The sequence below is a fragment of the Bufo bufo genome, chromosome 11 (genome assembly GCF_905171765.1).
Source record: "Bufo bufo chromosome 11, aBufBuf1.1, whole genome shotgun sequence".
Lineage (NCBI taxonomy): Eukaryota > Metazoa > Chordata > Amphibia > Anura > Bufonidae > Bufo > Bufo bufo.
In genome coordinates this window covers 97,659,335-97,673,640 of record NC_053399.1, presented here as the reverse complement: position 1 = coordinate 97,673,640, position 14,306 = coordinate 97,659,335, and the positions used below count along the sequence as shown (strand labels likewise).

General features: G+C 43.4%; 1 protein-coding gene across 1 annotated transcript in view; it reads right to left on the bottom strand.

The window, feature by feature from the left end:
• Positions 1–13,008, bottom strand: part of LOC120981734 (NACHT, LRR and PYD domains-containing protein 9-like) — an 89,759-nt gene extending 76,751 nt beyond the window's left edge. Inside the window, exons 1-2 of the mRNA XM_040411421.1 lie at positions 12,883–13,008; positions 9,514–9,566 (exon numbers count right to left, since the gene is read on the bottom strand). Of these exons, the coding sequence (XP_040267355.1) occupies positions 9,514–9,538 (25 nt within the window). The 5' untranslated portion in view covers positions 9,539–9,566; positions 12,883–13,008. The remainder of the gene's footprint in view (positions 1–9,513; positions 9,567–12,882) is intronic.
• Between the last annotated feature and the right edge of the window lie 1,298 nt (positions 13,009–14,306).

Sequence of the window (14,306 nt, the reverse complement as noted above, 5' to 3'; positions counted from 1 at the left end):
ATACTGTGACTGTGCCTGAAGATGTGGGTAGTTTCATGTCACACTTGCTGGATGCTATTGGACAGGTAACTTTTCTGTAGCCATCTCATTATCATCACAGGCAGGATGACAATGATAGGTATCACCTCTGTATAGATAACACAGGATCCACCATTTTCTCTACAGATAATGGCTACATCTTATCTTCTTCCTCCTGACCTCTGCACAGGTCACAAAGCATGAACAGAAAATGAAAATCACCAGAAATTCTGAAAAGACGATTAACATAAAAACTTGACTGAGACAACAGGTCGTTTTCTGAGGACACACTCCCTTTAAGGACGCCGTCTATTTTGGTAGTTAAAGGGGTTGTCTGGGTTCATGCTCCGATGCTCTCCTTTGCCCTACGTTAAATCACGCAGGGCAAGGGCTCTTTTGTTTACAATCAAACACTGCCGGGCGGAAGCTTCAATAAACTGCATAAATGTAAAAAATTATTTGGGGTGATAACAAGAAAAAAAGTGATTCCACCACAGTTTTTGGGTTCTGTGTTTATGGTGATTTATATAGTGTTTATAAATTTCTACTTTTATACAGCAAAAAAAAAATTTCATTTAAAAAAAGTATTTTGTGTGTCCCTTCACCCAGAACATTTTAATTTTTCCACTGACGGACATGTATGAGGCTTGTATTTGGGGGGATGAGTTTTCATTGGGCCCATTCTGTGGTACTTTCTACTTTTTGATAACAGTAAAGTAGAATGAACAAAACCCTGCAATTTTGGCATTTTTTTTGCAGTTTACCGTATGGGATAAAAAAAATTATGATTTTATGGTTTGGGTCGTTACGGATGTGGTGATAAAAATTATCTATAGGCTTTTTATTTATTTGTTAACCTTTTTACATTAATAAACAAGGGAATAAAGGTGTTTGGGGGGGGGGGGTTGCTTGTTTTTCTTTTTTCCTCTAAGAGACTCTGTCACCATGAACAACCCTATTAAATTAGACATACCGCCTGGTAGGGCTCATCGTGCTGATTAAAACGATACCTTTCTTTTTTTCTGTATGATAAACAGCTGCAGAGAAATCTGTGTATTATTCATATGTAAATGAGAAGTTGTATATAATATAATATATAATAGTTGTATATAATATAATATACATAATATAATAATATAATAATATTACTGATAATAAAAACACCTAACAATATTCAGAATAGTATTAGGTTATAGCAAAAAAAAACAAAAAAACAATTACTGGTTTATTCACAGACACAATATATGATTATAAAGAAACCAGTAATATTTATTAGCTTTCTAAAAAAAAAAAAAAAAAAAAAAACATTCTCAATACGATAAGGACATAGACTTTTCTCATGGGATAAATGTGTGATAGAAAATAGAGAATTGTGTATAAAGCAGTAATATGCAGATTAGCTTTCTGAGCAGATCTCAGTGTGGTGAAGCTATAGTACATAGTGTATATGACATGTAGATGATAGCAGACGGCTCTTGGTCTTGGACAGGCCTCTGCCCTCAGCATGTCTAGCCCTGTCAATCAAGGGGAAGGAGAGTGTGCAGAGCACAGGGGGTGTTCCATAGCAGTGCTCAAAGGATTCAGCCCTGCCTCCTGGTGCTCCAACGTATCATTTGCAAGTGAATAAAAACACAGATCTCTCTGCAGCTGTTTACCCTACAGACAAAAGAAAGGTATAGTTTTAATCAGCATGTTGAGCCCCACTAGGCGGTATGTCTGCTTTAATAGGGTTGATCCTGGTGACAGAGACTCTTTAATACTTTACTTTTTTTACACACTAAACTGCTGTGTATTATTTCAGTGATTGTAAAACTGACAAAATGCCTATTTAGCCCTTCCAAATGCAGAGCTGCTTCAAAGACACTTGTAATTGCAAATGTCTACTTCCCTAATTCAGGGCAGACCTTATTCGCCTCTACGGTGTTTGCAGCTTTGGATGACTTTGCAGATGGCCTCCCGGTCATTCTAGGTGGGGACCTTAATTTTCCTCTGGATGCAGCTCTGGACACATCTACAGGTAGGTCTTCCGTATCTGCTGGAGTGGCCCGGGAGATGCCTTCAGTCCCTAAGATTGGTGGACATATAGCGTATCCTGAATCCTACTAATAATGGGGGGTGCCTCTTTCGCCCCTCAGGCTCTGACTGCACACATATGTGTAATCCCTAACCCGGGCAAAGATCCCCTGGTCTCTAGTAACTATCGGCCGATCTCACTAATCAACATAAATGTAAAGATCTATTCTAAAATTTAGGCCGATAGATTGAAGATACATATGCCTTCCTTAATACATGAGGACCAGGTGGGCTTTGTCCCGGGTCGGGAATCCAGAGACAACACAATACGGTCTTTGGCTCTTATAGCCCGAGCCCATGCAAAAGCTTCCTCCCTTTGTCTGCTCTCGGTCGACGCTGAAAAAGCGTTTGAATGGGTAGACTGCGTCTTTCTGGGAGTGGCACTGGAGGCCTTTGGATTGGGTCCTCACATGGTCACTCGAATCCTTGCTCTTTATAAGAACCCCAGAGCCCAGGTTTGAATTAATGGTTCGTTGTCATCTTCTTTTAGGATACACAATGGTACCAGACAGGGGTGCCCACTCTCCCCCTTATTATACACTGCGTGCAGAATTATTAGGCAAATGAGTATTTTGACCACATCATCCTCTTTATGCATGTTGTCTTACTCCAAGCTGTATAGGCTCGAAAGCCTACTACCAATTAAGCATATTAGGTGATGTGCATCTCTGTAATGAGAAGGGGTGTGGTCTAATGACATCAACACCCTATATTAGGTGTGCATAATTATTAGGCAACTTCCTTTCCTTTGGCAAAATGGGTCAAAAGAAGGACTTGACAGGCTCAGAAAAGTCAAAAATAGTGAGATATCTTGCAGAGGGATGCATCACTCTTAAAATTGCAAAGCTTCTGAAGCGTGATCATCGAACAATCAAGCGTTTCATTCAAAATAGTCAACAGGGTCGCAAGAAGCGTGTGGAAAAACCAAGGCGCAAAATAACTGCCCATGAACTGAGAAAAGTCAAGCGTGCAGCTGCCAAGATGCCACTTGCCACCAGTTTGGCCATATTTCAGAGCTGCAACATCACTGGAGTGCCCAAAAGCACAAGGTGTGCAATACTCAGAGACATGGCCAAGGTAAGAAAGGCTGAAAGACGACCACCACTGAACAAGACACACAAGCTGAAACGTCAAGACTGGGCCAAGAAATATCTCAAGACTGATTTTTCTAAGGTTTTATGGACTGATGAAATGAGAGTGAGTCTTGATGGGCCAGATGGATGGGCCCGTGGCTGTATGGGTAAAGGGCAGAGAGCTCCAGTCCGACTCAGACGCCAGCAAGGTGGAGGTGGAGTACTGGTTTGGGCTGGTATCATCAAAGATGAGCTTGTGGGGCCTTTTCGGGTTGAGGATGGAGTCAAGCTCAACTCCCAGTCCTACTGCCAGTTTCTGGAAGACACCTTCTTCAAGCAGTGGTACAGGAAGAAGTCTGCATCCTTCAAGAAAAACATGATTTTCATGCAGGACAATGCTCCATCACACGCGTCCAAGTACTCCACAGCGTGGCTGGCAAGAAAGGGTATAAAAGAAGAAAATCTAATGACATGGCCTCCTTGTTCACCTGATCTGAACCCCATTGAGAACCTGTGGTCCATCATCAAATGTGAGATTTACAAGGAGGGAAAACAGTACACCTCTCTGAACAGTGTCTGGGAGGCTGTGGTTGCTGCTGCACGCAATGTTGATGGTGAACAGATCAAAACACTGACAGAATCCATGGATGGCAGGCTTTTGAGTGTCCTTGCAAAGAAAGGTGGCTATATTGGTCACTGATTTGTTTTTGTTTTGTTTTTGAATGTCAGAAATGTATATTTGTGAATGTTGAGATGTTATATTGGTTTCACTGGTAAAAATAAATAATTGAAATGGGTATATATTTGTTTTTTGTTAAGTTGCCTAATAATTATGCACAGTAATAGTCACCTGCACACACAGATATCCCCCTAAAATAGCTAAAACTAAAAACAAACTAAAAACTACTTCCAAAAATATTCAGCTTTGATATTAATGAGTTTTTGGGGTTCATTGAGAACATGGTTGTTGTTCAATAATAAAATTAATCCTCAAAAATACAACTTGCCTAATAATTCTGCACTCCCTGTATATCATGATTATGGAATTGCTGCCTAGGTGCTTTGAGGGCTAATTAATCTATTAGAGGAGTCAGACTTGGGGAAGTGGAATCTAAAATAGCTATCTATGTTGACGACCTCCTCATTTATTGCTCAGACCCGGTTGTCGGCCTTCCCAATATTCTGAAGGAGTTCTCGGCCTTTGGGGACCTAAGTAATTTTAAGGTAAACCTCCACAAATCTGAGATACTCAATATAACTTTACCCACTTCCACTGTACTTATGCTACAGTCATAATTTTCCTTTCATTGGGCGCAGGGACACATCAAATACCTAGGCATTGCTATCCCCCCAAAATTAAATGACCTCTACCCCGCCAATTTCACCCCCCTCCTGGAGGAAATCAGGAAGGATTTACAGGCTTGGAAGAAATCACCATTATCATGGTTTGAAAGGATTCACACAATCAAAATGAATGTCCTGCCAAGGATATTGTATATCTTTAGAACTATCCCCATTACCTTACCATATAAATTCTTTAAGGCCTTTAGATCAATGTTCATAGATTTTATATGGGCAGGTTCATCTCCTAGGCTGGGTATACGTTTCCTGACTCGTTCCAAGTTGAGGGGGGGGGAGTGGGGCTCCCTGACCTGCAACTGTGCCATAAAGCATCAATGCTTTCATACATTGTAGACTGGTTCCATAGTGGTTTAACTAAACAATGGATCTAGTTTGAGAGGATGGAGATCGGACACCCGGCCCAGGACCCGTTATGGATCACAAAACCACATAGACCCAAGAGTCTCCCACTTTTAACATTGGGAATATTGCAATTCTGGGATAAATTTGCGGCACCTCTGGGTCTCACAACCTTCCCGGGGCCCATGACTCCTATGTTTGATAATCCGGAATTTCCCCCGGGGGTGGGACAACAAACGTTGCTGGGCCTGCGGAGTGAGGATTGCCCGAGGGCATATCAGTTCCTGAAGAAAGAGGCGATACAACCTCTAGACTCATTCCCTGGGGGTAGCAATAGAGGGGCTTGGTATCAATATGCTAGTATTAAAACTTTCTTGCTGTCCCTGGGTCCTATCTCGAATATCTCCAGAGATCTTACCCCTTTTGAATCTTTATGTCTTCAATCTACCCAACCTACACATCTTGTGTCTTTGGTCTACGGGCTACTTCAGGAGAGCGGAGGTTCCCTATCTTCCCTACCATTTGTGTTGGCTTGGGAGAAAGAGCTTGAAAAATCTTTCTCTTCGGAGCAGTGGATGAAAGCATTTACCTTATCGCATAAGGCGTCCATTAGCTGCAATATACAGGAGAAGAATTTCAAGGTCATGTCCAGATGGTACAGAACACCAGCACTCCTACACTCTTTTTACCCCACATGTTCGGATTTATTTTGGCGCTGCAACAAGGAGGTGGGCTCAATGTCCCATATATGGTGGCAGTGTACTCATTTGACCTCCTTTTGGAAGGCCTTGAATGATCTGTATAATCAGGTGAGCGGTAGCTCGGTACGGTGGACCCTTGAAGGGGCAATATTGTTTATGATCCCAGGGCCCAATTTTGTCCTAAAAGGCGGACTTCGAAGATTTTTTCTGCAGGCCGCACGCCTGGTCATACCTCGATATTGGAAATCTCGAGTCACCCCACACATTAGGGACTGGTTAAACATTTTTGAACAGATCCGCAGAATGGAGGAGTTGTCAGCGGAAGATGAGGGAACAGATGAGAAATATACTAAAACTTGGACTCCTTGGATCTGATTTAAAGGATCCCAAGCATTCCAAAATTGGCTAGATCTTGTCTATACATAGAAGAAGAACAGTATACCTAAATTTGCATCCTTCCCTTCCCTCCCCCTTTTCCCTTCCCCTTAAGATAGTAGATTTTTCTTCTATATGTAATCCTTTATCTTCGCTAATATTGCTTATATCTCACATAAAATATGTGTTATTTTAGATTTCTTGAAGATAATTTGCGATTGACAATACTACTTGATTTCGCATGGACTTTGTCCAGTTGATTGTATTTATGTCAATAAAAGTAATTGAACAACAAATGCAAAGCCAAATAGTCATCTGTACAGGTCAGGTCCAGGGGCCATTATTAGGCTCTTCGCCTGCCCCACAATTACATCACGGGGGGCTCCTGCCCTCTCTCTACCCACTTAGATGCTGCAGCATTGACATGGGCATCTAAGGGGCTAAACTGCTGGGAATGGAGTTAGTTCTGATCCCAGCAGTGAGAGCCGGGACCCCACTGTATAATACAGCCAGTACTCGTCAGCATTGGCACGGTCCCAGCTCCTGCGCCATCTCTGTCCCATACGTTTACAGCACAGTGCGTGCACAGCCTATACTCATCAGAGTACTCATTAGGGTGCCTGTACACGATGCGGGATCAGTGCGGAGAAACCTCAGTGTACTACAGTGCCAGCACAGTGTATGAGAATAGACAAGTCTCATGGACACTTGTGGAAATTTAACTGCGGTGATGACTTCCCAATCCTCAGCAAGTCAATTATGTTTGTGGCTTTAGCTGAGGATTTCACCCTTTTCTAAATCAGGGCGAGATCTGTGGCAAAACTGCATCAATTTCACACCAAAAACTACTGCTATAAATTGCATTTTTTGGTGCACTCACTTGCACTTGTGTGCAGGGAACCTTAGATGATTAAGGATGCGTTCACACAATGCATTAGAAATCTGTAGTGAATCCACTTGTCTGTATTTTACCAAAGATTTAAGAAATTTTAATAGCTGCTCAATAGCGCATCGCTCCATACTGGGAGTATCACCATCCATTAGGGCAGGAAAGGGACATTTAGGGGCTGGCTTATTACTGGTTAGCGGCAAATACTGGTAATAGGGAGGCTAAATCAGATGATGTATAGATCGGAGGAAAAGGGGAGAAAACACCAGAAACACACAGATACGCGGGATGAAACATAAAGTAGGAATGCAATAGTTAGAAACATCTCATTCAAGAGGTTAGGCAGACTAGATGGGATATTGATGTACTACCCCAGGAATATAATATATGAGAAAACTATGTGATCACCTAATCAGACAATTCCGAGTGTATTAAATACTATGGCTCTCAAATGAAGCAGCCAAAGTTCAATTGCTCATTAAGTCCATTGGGGCACGGGGTGTTCAATTTATGTATCCACCAGGTCTCCCTCTGAAGGATCCGTCTGTCCCAGTCACCTCCCCTGGGGGACCTGGTGATCCCTTCAATTCCTTTGAACTTGAGTGCGTTCGTACGACTCTGATGGCATTCGTTCACTTGCCTTGCTACGGACGTATCCCTTTTGTTGCGGACATCATTGAGATGTTCCCCGATGTGACTGTGAAACTCTCTCTTTGTTTTGCCGAGGTAGTGTACGCTGCATTCACAAGTAATCAGGTAGACAACTCCCGTGGTGCGACAATTAATGAAGCCATTTATGTAGTGGCTATATCCGTTATCACGGTTGATAAAGGATTTGCCGGTTTGCACATAGTCACAGAAGCTACAGTTGCCACATCTGTAGCACCCCTTCACCGGGCCGCCAAGCCACGTTTTAAGGCTTGGCACTCCGGTGAAGTGGATATGTACCAAGCGATCCCACAAGTTCTTCCTCCTCCTATAGGTAATGGATGGGTAGAAATTGAGGGCATCCCCTAGGTCAGGATCCATTAAGAGTGTCTCCCAATGTTTAGAGATAGTACTGCGGACTTGGGTGGCGGCAGTGTCAAACGTGCCTACTACTCTAATGATGTTTGCAGTTTCTCACTTTGGGCGGTTGGATGCATGCAGATGATCAGTGCGTTCCTGATCCCGCGCCCTCTGGAATGCGGTGAGCAAGACCCTGTCAGGATATCCACGATCTTGGAATCTCCTACGTAAGTCGCCTGCCTGGTTGATGAATTCCCTCTCCTCTGAGCAATTCCGTCTAAGACATAGATATTGCTTGTGGGAATTCCCCGTTTAAGTGGTCCTAGATGGTTACATTTCCATCTCAATAGGGAATTAGTTGACGTTGGCTTACGATAAATACAGGTCTCGATTTGTCCTGATGTACCTTTCTGGATAAGGATGTCTAAAAATGGTAAGTGATCCTTCTCAATTACTGAGGTAAACCTCAGATTTATCATATTCTTGTTGAGATCTACCACAAACTCCTTAAATTCTCACTCGGTCCCGCTCCAGATGACAAAAATTTCATCAATGAAGCGTGACCATAACACCACATTGGCGAGACCTGTCACAGGGAGCAGATTTGCATACGACGGCGCACAAGAACTGCCCATCGCGGTGCCCCATAGCTGGTGAAAGTACCAGCCATCAAAAAGAAAACAATTCCTAGTCAATACAAACTGTAAAAGTTCAATGATAAAATCATTATGACTCAGAAATTGTTGGCCCCTTGATCTCAGAAAGTGTCTTACTGCCGAGATACCCGCCTCATGGAATATCAACGAATAAAGGGCATCCACATCAATTGATGCAAGGAACCAGTACTTCTCGATTAGTATGCCCTCGAGCTTGGTCAGTAAGTCAACGGTGTCCCTGATGTAGGAGGGGAGACTTTCAACAAATGGTCTCAACAGCTGGTCGATATAGATCCCACAGTTTTGTGAAAGACTGCCCACCCCCGAAAGGGACAATGCTGCTTAGTCTGATCTCGCTATGGAACGTTGAGATGGGACAACCCCTTTAAGGCAGTAGAGAGGGGGGCTGTATGAGGAGTAGTGGTGTTTGGGTGTCAGGAATGCTTTTTAAAGGGAACTCCGGGTGTTTTATATTGACGACCTATCCTCAGTATAGACTAATAGTATCAGTATGGCGGGGTCTGACTCCTGGTGCCCCCACTGATCAGCTTTTTGAGGAGAAGGCGACGCTCCATTGAGCCTTGTCGCAACTTACTAAGCACAGCACCTTCGATTGTACACTGGCTGTGCTTGGTATTGCATTTCAGCCCTATTCACTTGAACAGGACTGAGCTGAGCCCAGGCCATGTGACCAATGAATGTGACTGCACTAAATTAGGAAGAGGCTGCAGGGCTCACCGGAGCGCCGTGGTCTCTTCCCAGCTGATCGGCGGGGTGCTGAGAGAGGGACCCCCACTGGTCTGATACTGATGAGCTATTCTGGAGAGGACATCAATGTCAAAATCTCAGACAACCCCTTTTCTCGCAGTCCGGCCCTGCAGCAGCCACATCACAGTATATATCTGCTGTGTGACCCCATTTCCTATAAGTCTGTTCCTCATCAGGACATTGGAAGGTGAGAATCGTACAGATGTCGTAGATCAGTCACCGCATCCAGTAATAAGAGGAGGAATCCTTACCATCGCTGGGGGTTATAACGCTCATCCTGGACCTGGGACGATATCAAAATCACCTGCAACATAAAAAAACCTTTATTACATTTAGGAGGAGAAGAAAAAAGAAAATCCAGAATTTTCTTTAACCCCTTAAGCAGCGGCAGATTTTCCTCCCCACATTCTGACGTAAGGTTTGTATCTTCACATTCATGTGGCTGATGAGGTTTAGTGTTAATCGAGAAAGCAGAGGAGAGCTGGTGTGTAGGATCAGAGTATCGGGGATTGACAGGTAGAAGGGCAGCCTCCCATCTGGTGGGATGCTGCGTGGTAGACGTAGCGTGGTAGACGCCTGCTGCTGAGCACCCTCCTATGGTACTCGGGGTCCGGTGATCAACCAGGGAAGAAGAAAAATCAAGGAGTTCGGCAGTGCGGCAAGGAAGAGTCAGGGAGACCTTGAGTGAAAAAGAGCTCGACAATGTGTTTCAGGGTTGGAGTGACCCCTTTCTCCGGTAAGTACATCAACAGCAGTGGTGCACCTCCAATAGAGGCAGACCAGGCAGCTTCTACGGGGCCCCTGTGGGAAGGGTGCCCGCAGTGGAGGATAGGCCACACCACCTAATTACACTTATATAGGTAGCGGCTAAACTCCATGCAGGAAACTGACCTTCTGACGTCACTGGTTCACATGACTTTTGAATAGAAGGGTCGGAAGCTGAAGCGACACCACCCACTTATATGGCTACCTGTGAGAGGAGACTATAGGACGTGGAGAAGGACCTTTGGTGATGTCATTATCACCATGTGACCAGTTCAGGAAGCCAAGGCATAGCAGAGCAGGAAAGTCTGAAGGACCTTTGGTGATGTCATCATCATTTGAGCAGTGCAGACAACTGGCGAAACCTGTGTGATGTGGCTGTGAGGGGGCAGAGCTTGTGTGTGGTGCCTGGATGCAAGATTAGTTTCGTCCTGGGATAGTCCATATAACATCCTCGTAATGCTGGGAGTTGTAGTTATGTCCTATTATATCCCTCTACATGTAATTGCAACGTAAATATCCACAAAAATAAGAAACAATACAGCATGTGTGGGATCATACCTAAACCCCCAAAAAATAATGTATACACATAGCCACACATAAAGGTAACCCGACATATGTTTCGCTTGTGCGCTTCTTCCGGGGGGCGTACGTTGGGCTTTCGGTCTTCCCCTGAGAGGTCAGTAACCCATGCTTTTTATGATATTACTAGCTAGTTTTATCTAGCTTTATTTGCTTACTTAGTCGGGTCTGGTTTAAGGTCAATAATCCTTTCATCTGTATTTTGCTACCACAATAACCCCTTATGGGCTTGCAGGTTACCGTATACCATTCTACTGTGACCATCTGATCTCCTTTGGTTATCTTATTTCCATATCACGGACAACAGTGTTTTTATTGGCAATAGTGGGATTCTTTTTACACAGGTCTAGCCAATATTTATAGGTGGGTGCACCATTGTGGATGTTCACCCATTACAAATTTTTATATCTATTCCTGTGTATTTTCCTCACTGCCATTATATTGCCTGTGATTGGACGTTTAATGGGTGATATGGAGATCACATGAGACACAGGTGGTGTTTCTTGAATTCATATGGCTACTTCTAAGTGTGGTTGCACTTTTATTTATTGATAGTTATTATATCCTCTTTTGGGGGGGGGGGGGGGGTGGAGTTGTTTTGTTCTACATTTCAACATCTCCGCCAATTTTTCTGTAATTGTTTCTGATATCTATTTATAATAATAAAGATGTAATGTTTGTACCTTTATGTGTGGCTTTGTGTATACGTTCTTTTTTTAAAATGTAATTGCAACGTATGCCCTAGTACAGTCTGGTAATGCTGGGAGTTGTAGTTCTGTCTTATATATTTAATATATAATACCTATAATAATATATATAGGTATATGACCGGCTGTAAAATTACAGTATATAACTGCAGCTTGTCCTGTGTGTGGACGGCATGTGGTCAGGTATATGACCGGCTGTATAGTTACAGTATATAACTGCAGCTTGTCCTGTGTATGGACGGTATGTGGTCAGGTATATGACGGGCTGTATAGTTACAGTATATAACGGCAGCTTGTCCTGTGTGTGGACGGTATGTGGTCAGGTATATGACTGTCTGTATAGTTACAGTATATAACCGCAGCTTGTCCTGTGTATGGACGGTATGTGGTCAGGTATATAACTGGCTGTAAAGTTACAGTATATAACCGCAGCTTGTCCTGTGTGTGGACGGTATGTGGTCAGGTATATGACTGGCTGTAAAGTTACAGTATATAACCGCAGCTTGTCCTGTGTGTGGACGGTATGTGGTCAGGTATATGACTGGCTGTATAGTTACAGTATATAACTGCAGCTTGTCCTGTGTGTGGACGGTATGTGGTCAGGTATATGACTGGCTGTATAGTTACAGTATATAACTGCAGCTTGTCCTGTGTGTGGACGGTATGTGGTCAGGTATATGACCGGCTGTATAGTTACAGTATATAACCACAGCTTGTCCTGTGTGTGGACGGTATGTGGTCAGGTATATGACCGGCTGTATAGTTACAGTATATAACCGCAGCTTGTCCTGTGTGTGGACGGTATGTGGTCAGGTATATGACCAGCTGTATAGTTACAGTATATAACCACAGCTTGTCCTGTGTGTGGACGGTATGTGGTCAGGTATATGACGGGCTGTATAGTTACAGTATATAACGGCAGCTTGTCCTGTGTGTGGACGGCATGTGGTCAGGTATATGACCGGCTGTATAGTTACAGTATATAACGGCAGCTTGTCCTGTGTGTGGACGGTATGTGGTCAGGTATATGACTGCTGTATAGTTACAGTATATAACGTCAGCTTGTCCTGTGTGTGGTCAGGTATATGACGGGCTGTATAGTTACAGTATATAACGTCAGCTTGTCCTGTGTGTGGACGGCATGTGGTCAGGTATATGACGGGCTGTATAGTTACAGTATATAACGTCAGCTTGTCCTGTGTGTGGACGGTATGTGGTCAGGTATATGACGGGCTGTATAGTTACAGTATATAACGTCAGCTTGTCCTGTGTGTGGACGGTATGTGGTCAGGTATATGACTGGCTGTATAGTTACAGTATATAACCGCAGCTTGCCCTGTGTGTGGATGATATGTGGTCAGGTATATGACTGACTGTATAGTTACAGTATATAACGTCAGCTTGTCCTGTGTGTGGACGGTATGTGGTCAGGTATATGACGGGCTGTATAGTTACAGTATATAACTGCACCTTGTTCTCTGTGTCACACCCAGAGTTTTCTTCATTCAGTAGTAAATCCCTGACCCTGACCTAGATCTGAATCTTGCTGAAAGTCTGGGAATGTTTTACCTGAAAGCCGTGCCCAGCGTGTAGAAATAAAAGATCTCCGGAGAAGAGGAAATGCTGAGTGCACAGGGAGGAGAAACCGCCCAAAGTTATTTTCACTTTCAGTTTTGCTGATATTAACCCTATAAGGTGTGAATGATATTTTGTTTCCTTACAGATTATTGAATGTAAAGAGTCAGTGTCTCAAGGAATATATTAGCAATATACAAAATAGGTAGGACCTCCCAGCACATGTAGACGTTTAATGTTTGAAGTAACTAATACAGAAGTTCATTCTGACCTGAATACGTCTTTATGTGCTGTATATTTTTAAAATTTCACTTTTATTTATTTATTGTTTAAAACAACCATTTAGACATTGTAGACCCTTTAAAAATTCTCAGTGGTATGCTGGCTGGTAATTGTTTGCTCACACACCATTTCTCTGTGGATTAATGTGTTGTAGTGACCTGGGCTACGTGCACGCTCCGGCTGGCAGCCACAACTCTAACCTCCTCTCACACTGTATCATTCGCTCTTATCTGAGCTTCTGCTATTATTATTGCCGTCATCTAGATTCTGGAGGTCGATATATTGTATTGACTCCAGCCGCTGCCGTTAGTCACAACCTGCGCTCCTCCCTGCGCTCCCTGCCTGCTACCACTGATTCTAAGAACATTAACACACATACACCCTGCGTCCCGACACCCTGCAACTTGCCGACCGCAAAACGGATACAGTTCTGTGCACGAACCCTATCACTTCTACTGAGCGCCCATAACAGTGACATCCACAGTGCCCCATACCAGTGACATCCATCACCCCCATGTGCCATCCAGTGCCCCCATTGTGCCATTCATTTCCCCCTTGGGCCATCCAGCGCCTCCTGTTTAGCATCCAGTACCCCCTTGTGCCATCCAGTGCCCCACTTGTTCCATTCAATTCCCCTATTGTGCCAACCATTGCCCTCATGTGCCATCCATTACCCCACTTGTGCCATCAATTGACCCCCTTGTGCCATCCCGAAAAAAATGAGCCCCTACCTAAGACAATCGCCCCCAAAAAAATATTAAAAAAAACTATGGCTCTCAGACTATGGAGACACTAAAACTTTTTTTTTTTTTTTTTTTAAATGCTGTTGTTGTGTAAAACTAAATAAATAAAAAAAAAGTGTACATATTAGGTATCGCCGCATCTCTAACAACCTGCTCTATAAAAATGCCACATGACCTAACCCCTCAGGTGAATACCGTAAAAAAATAAAAAGAGTGTCAAAAAAGTCTTTTTTGTCATCTTAGTAACATAGTACATAAGGCCGAAAAAAGACATTTGTCCATCCAGTTCGGCCTGTTATCCTGCAAGTTGATCCAGAGGAAGGCAAAAAAAAAACTGTGAGGTAGAAGCCAATTTTCCTCACTTTAGGGGAATAAAAAATTCCTTCCTGACTC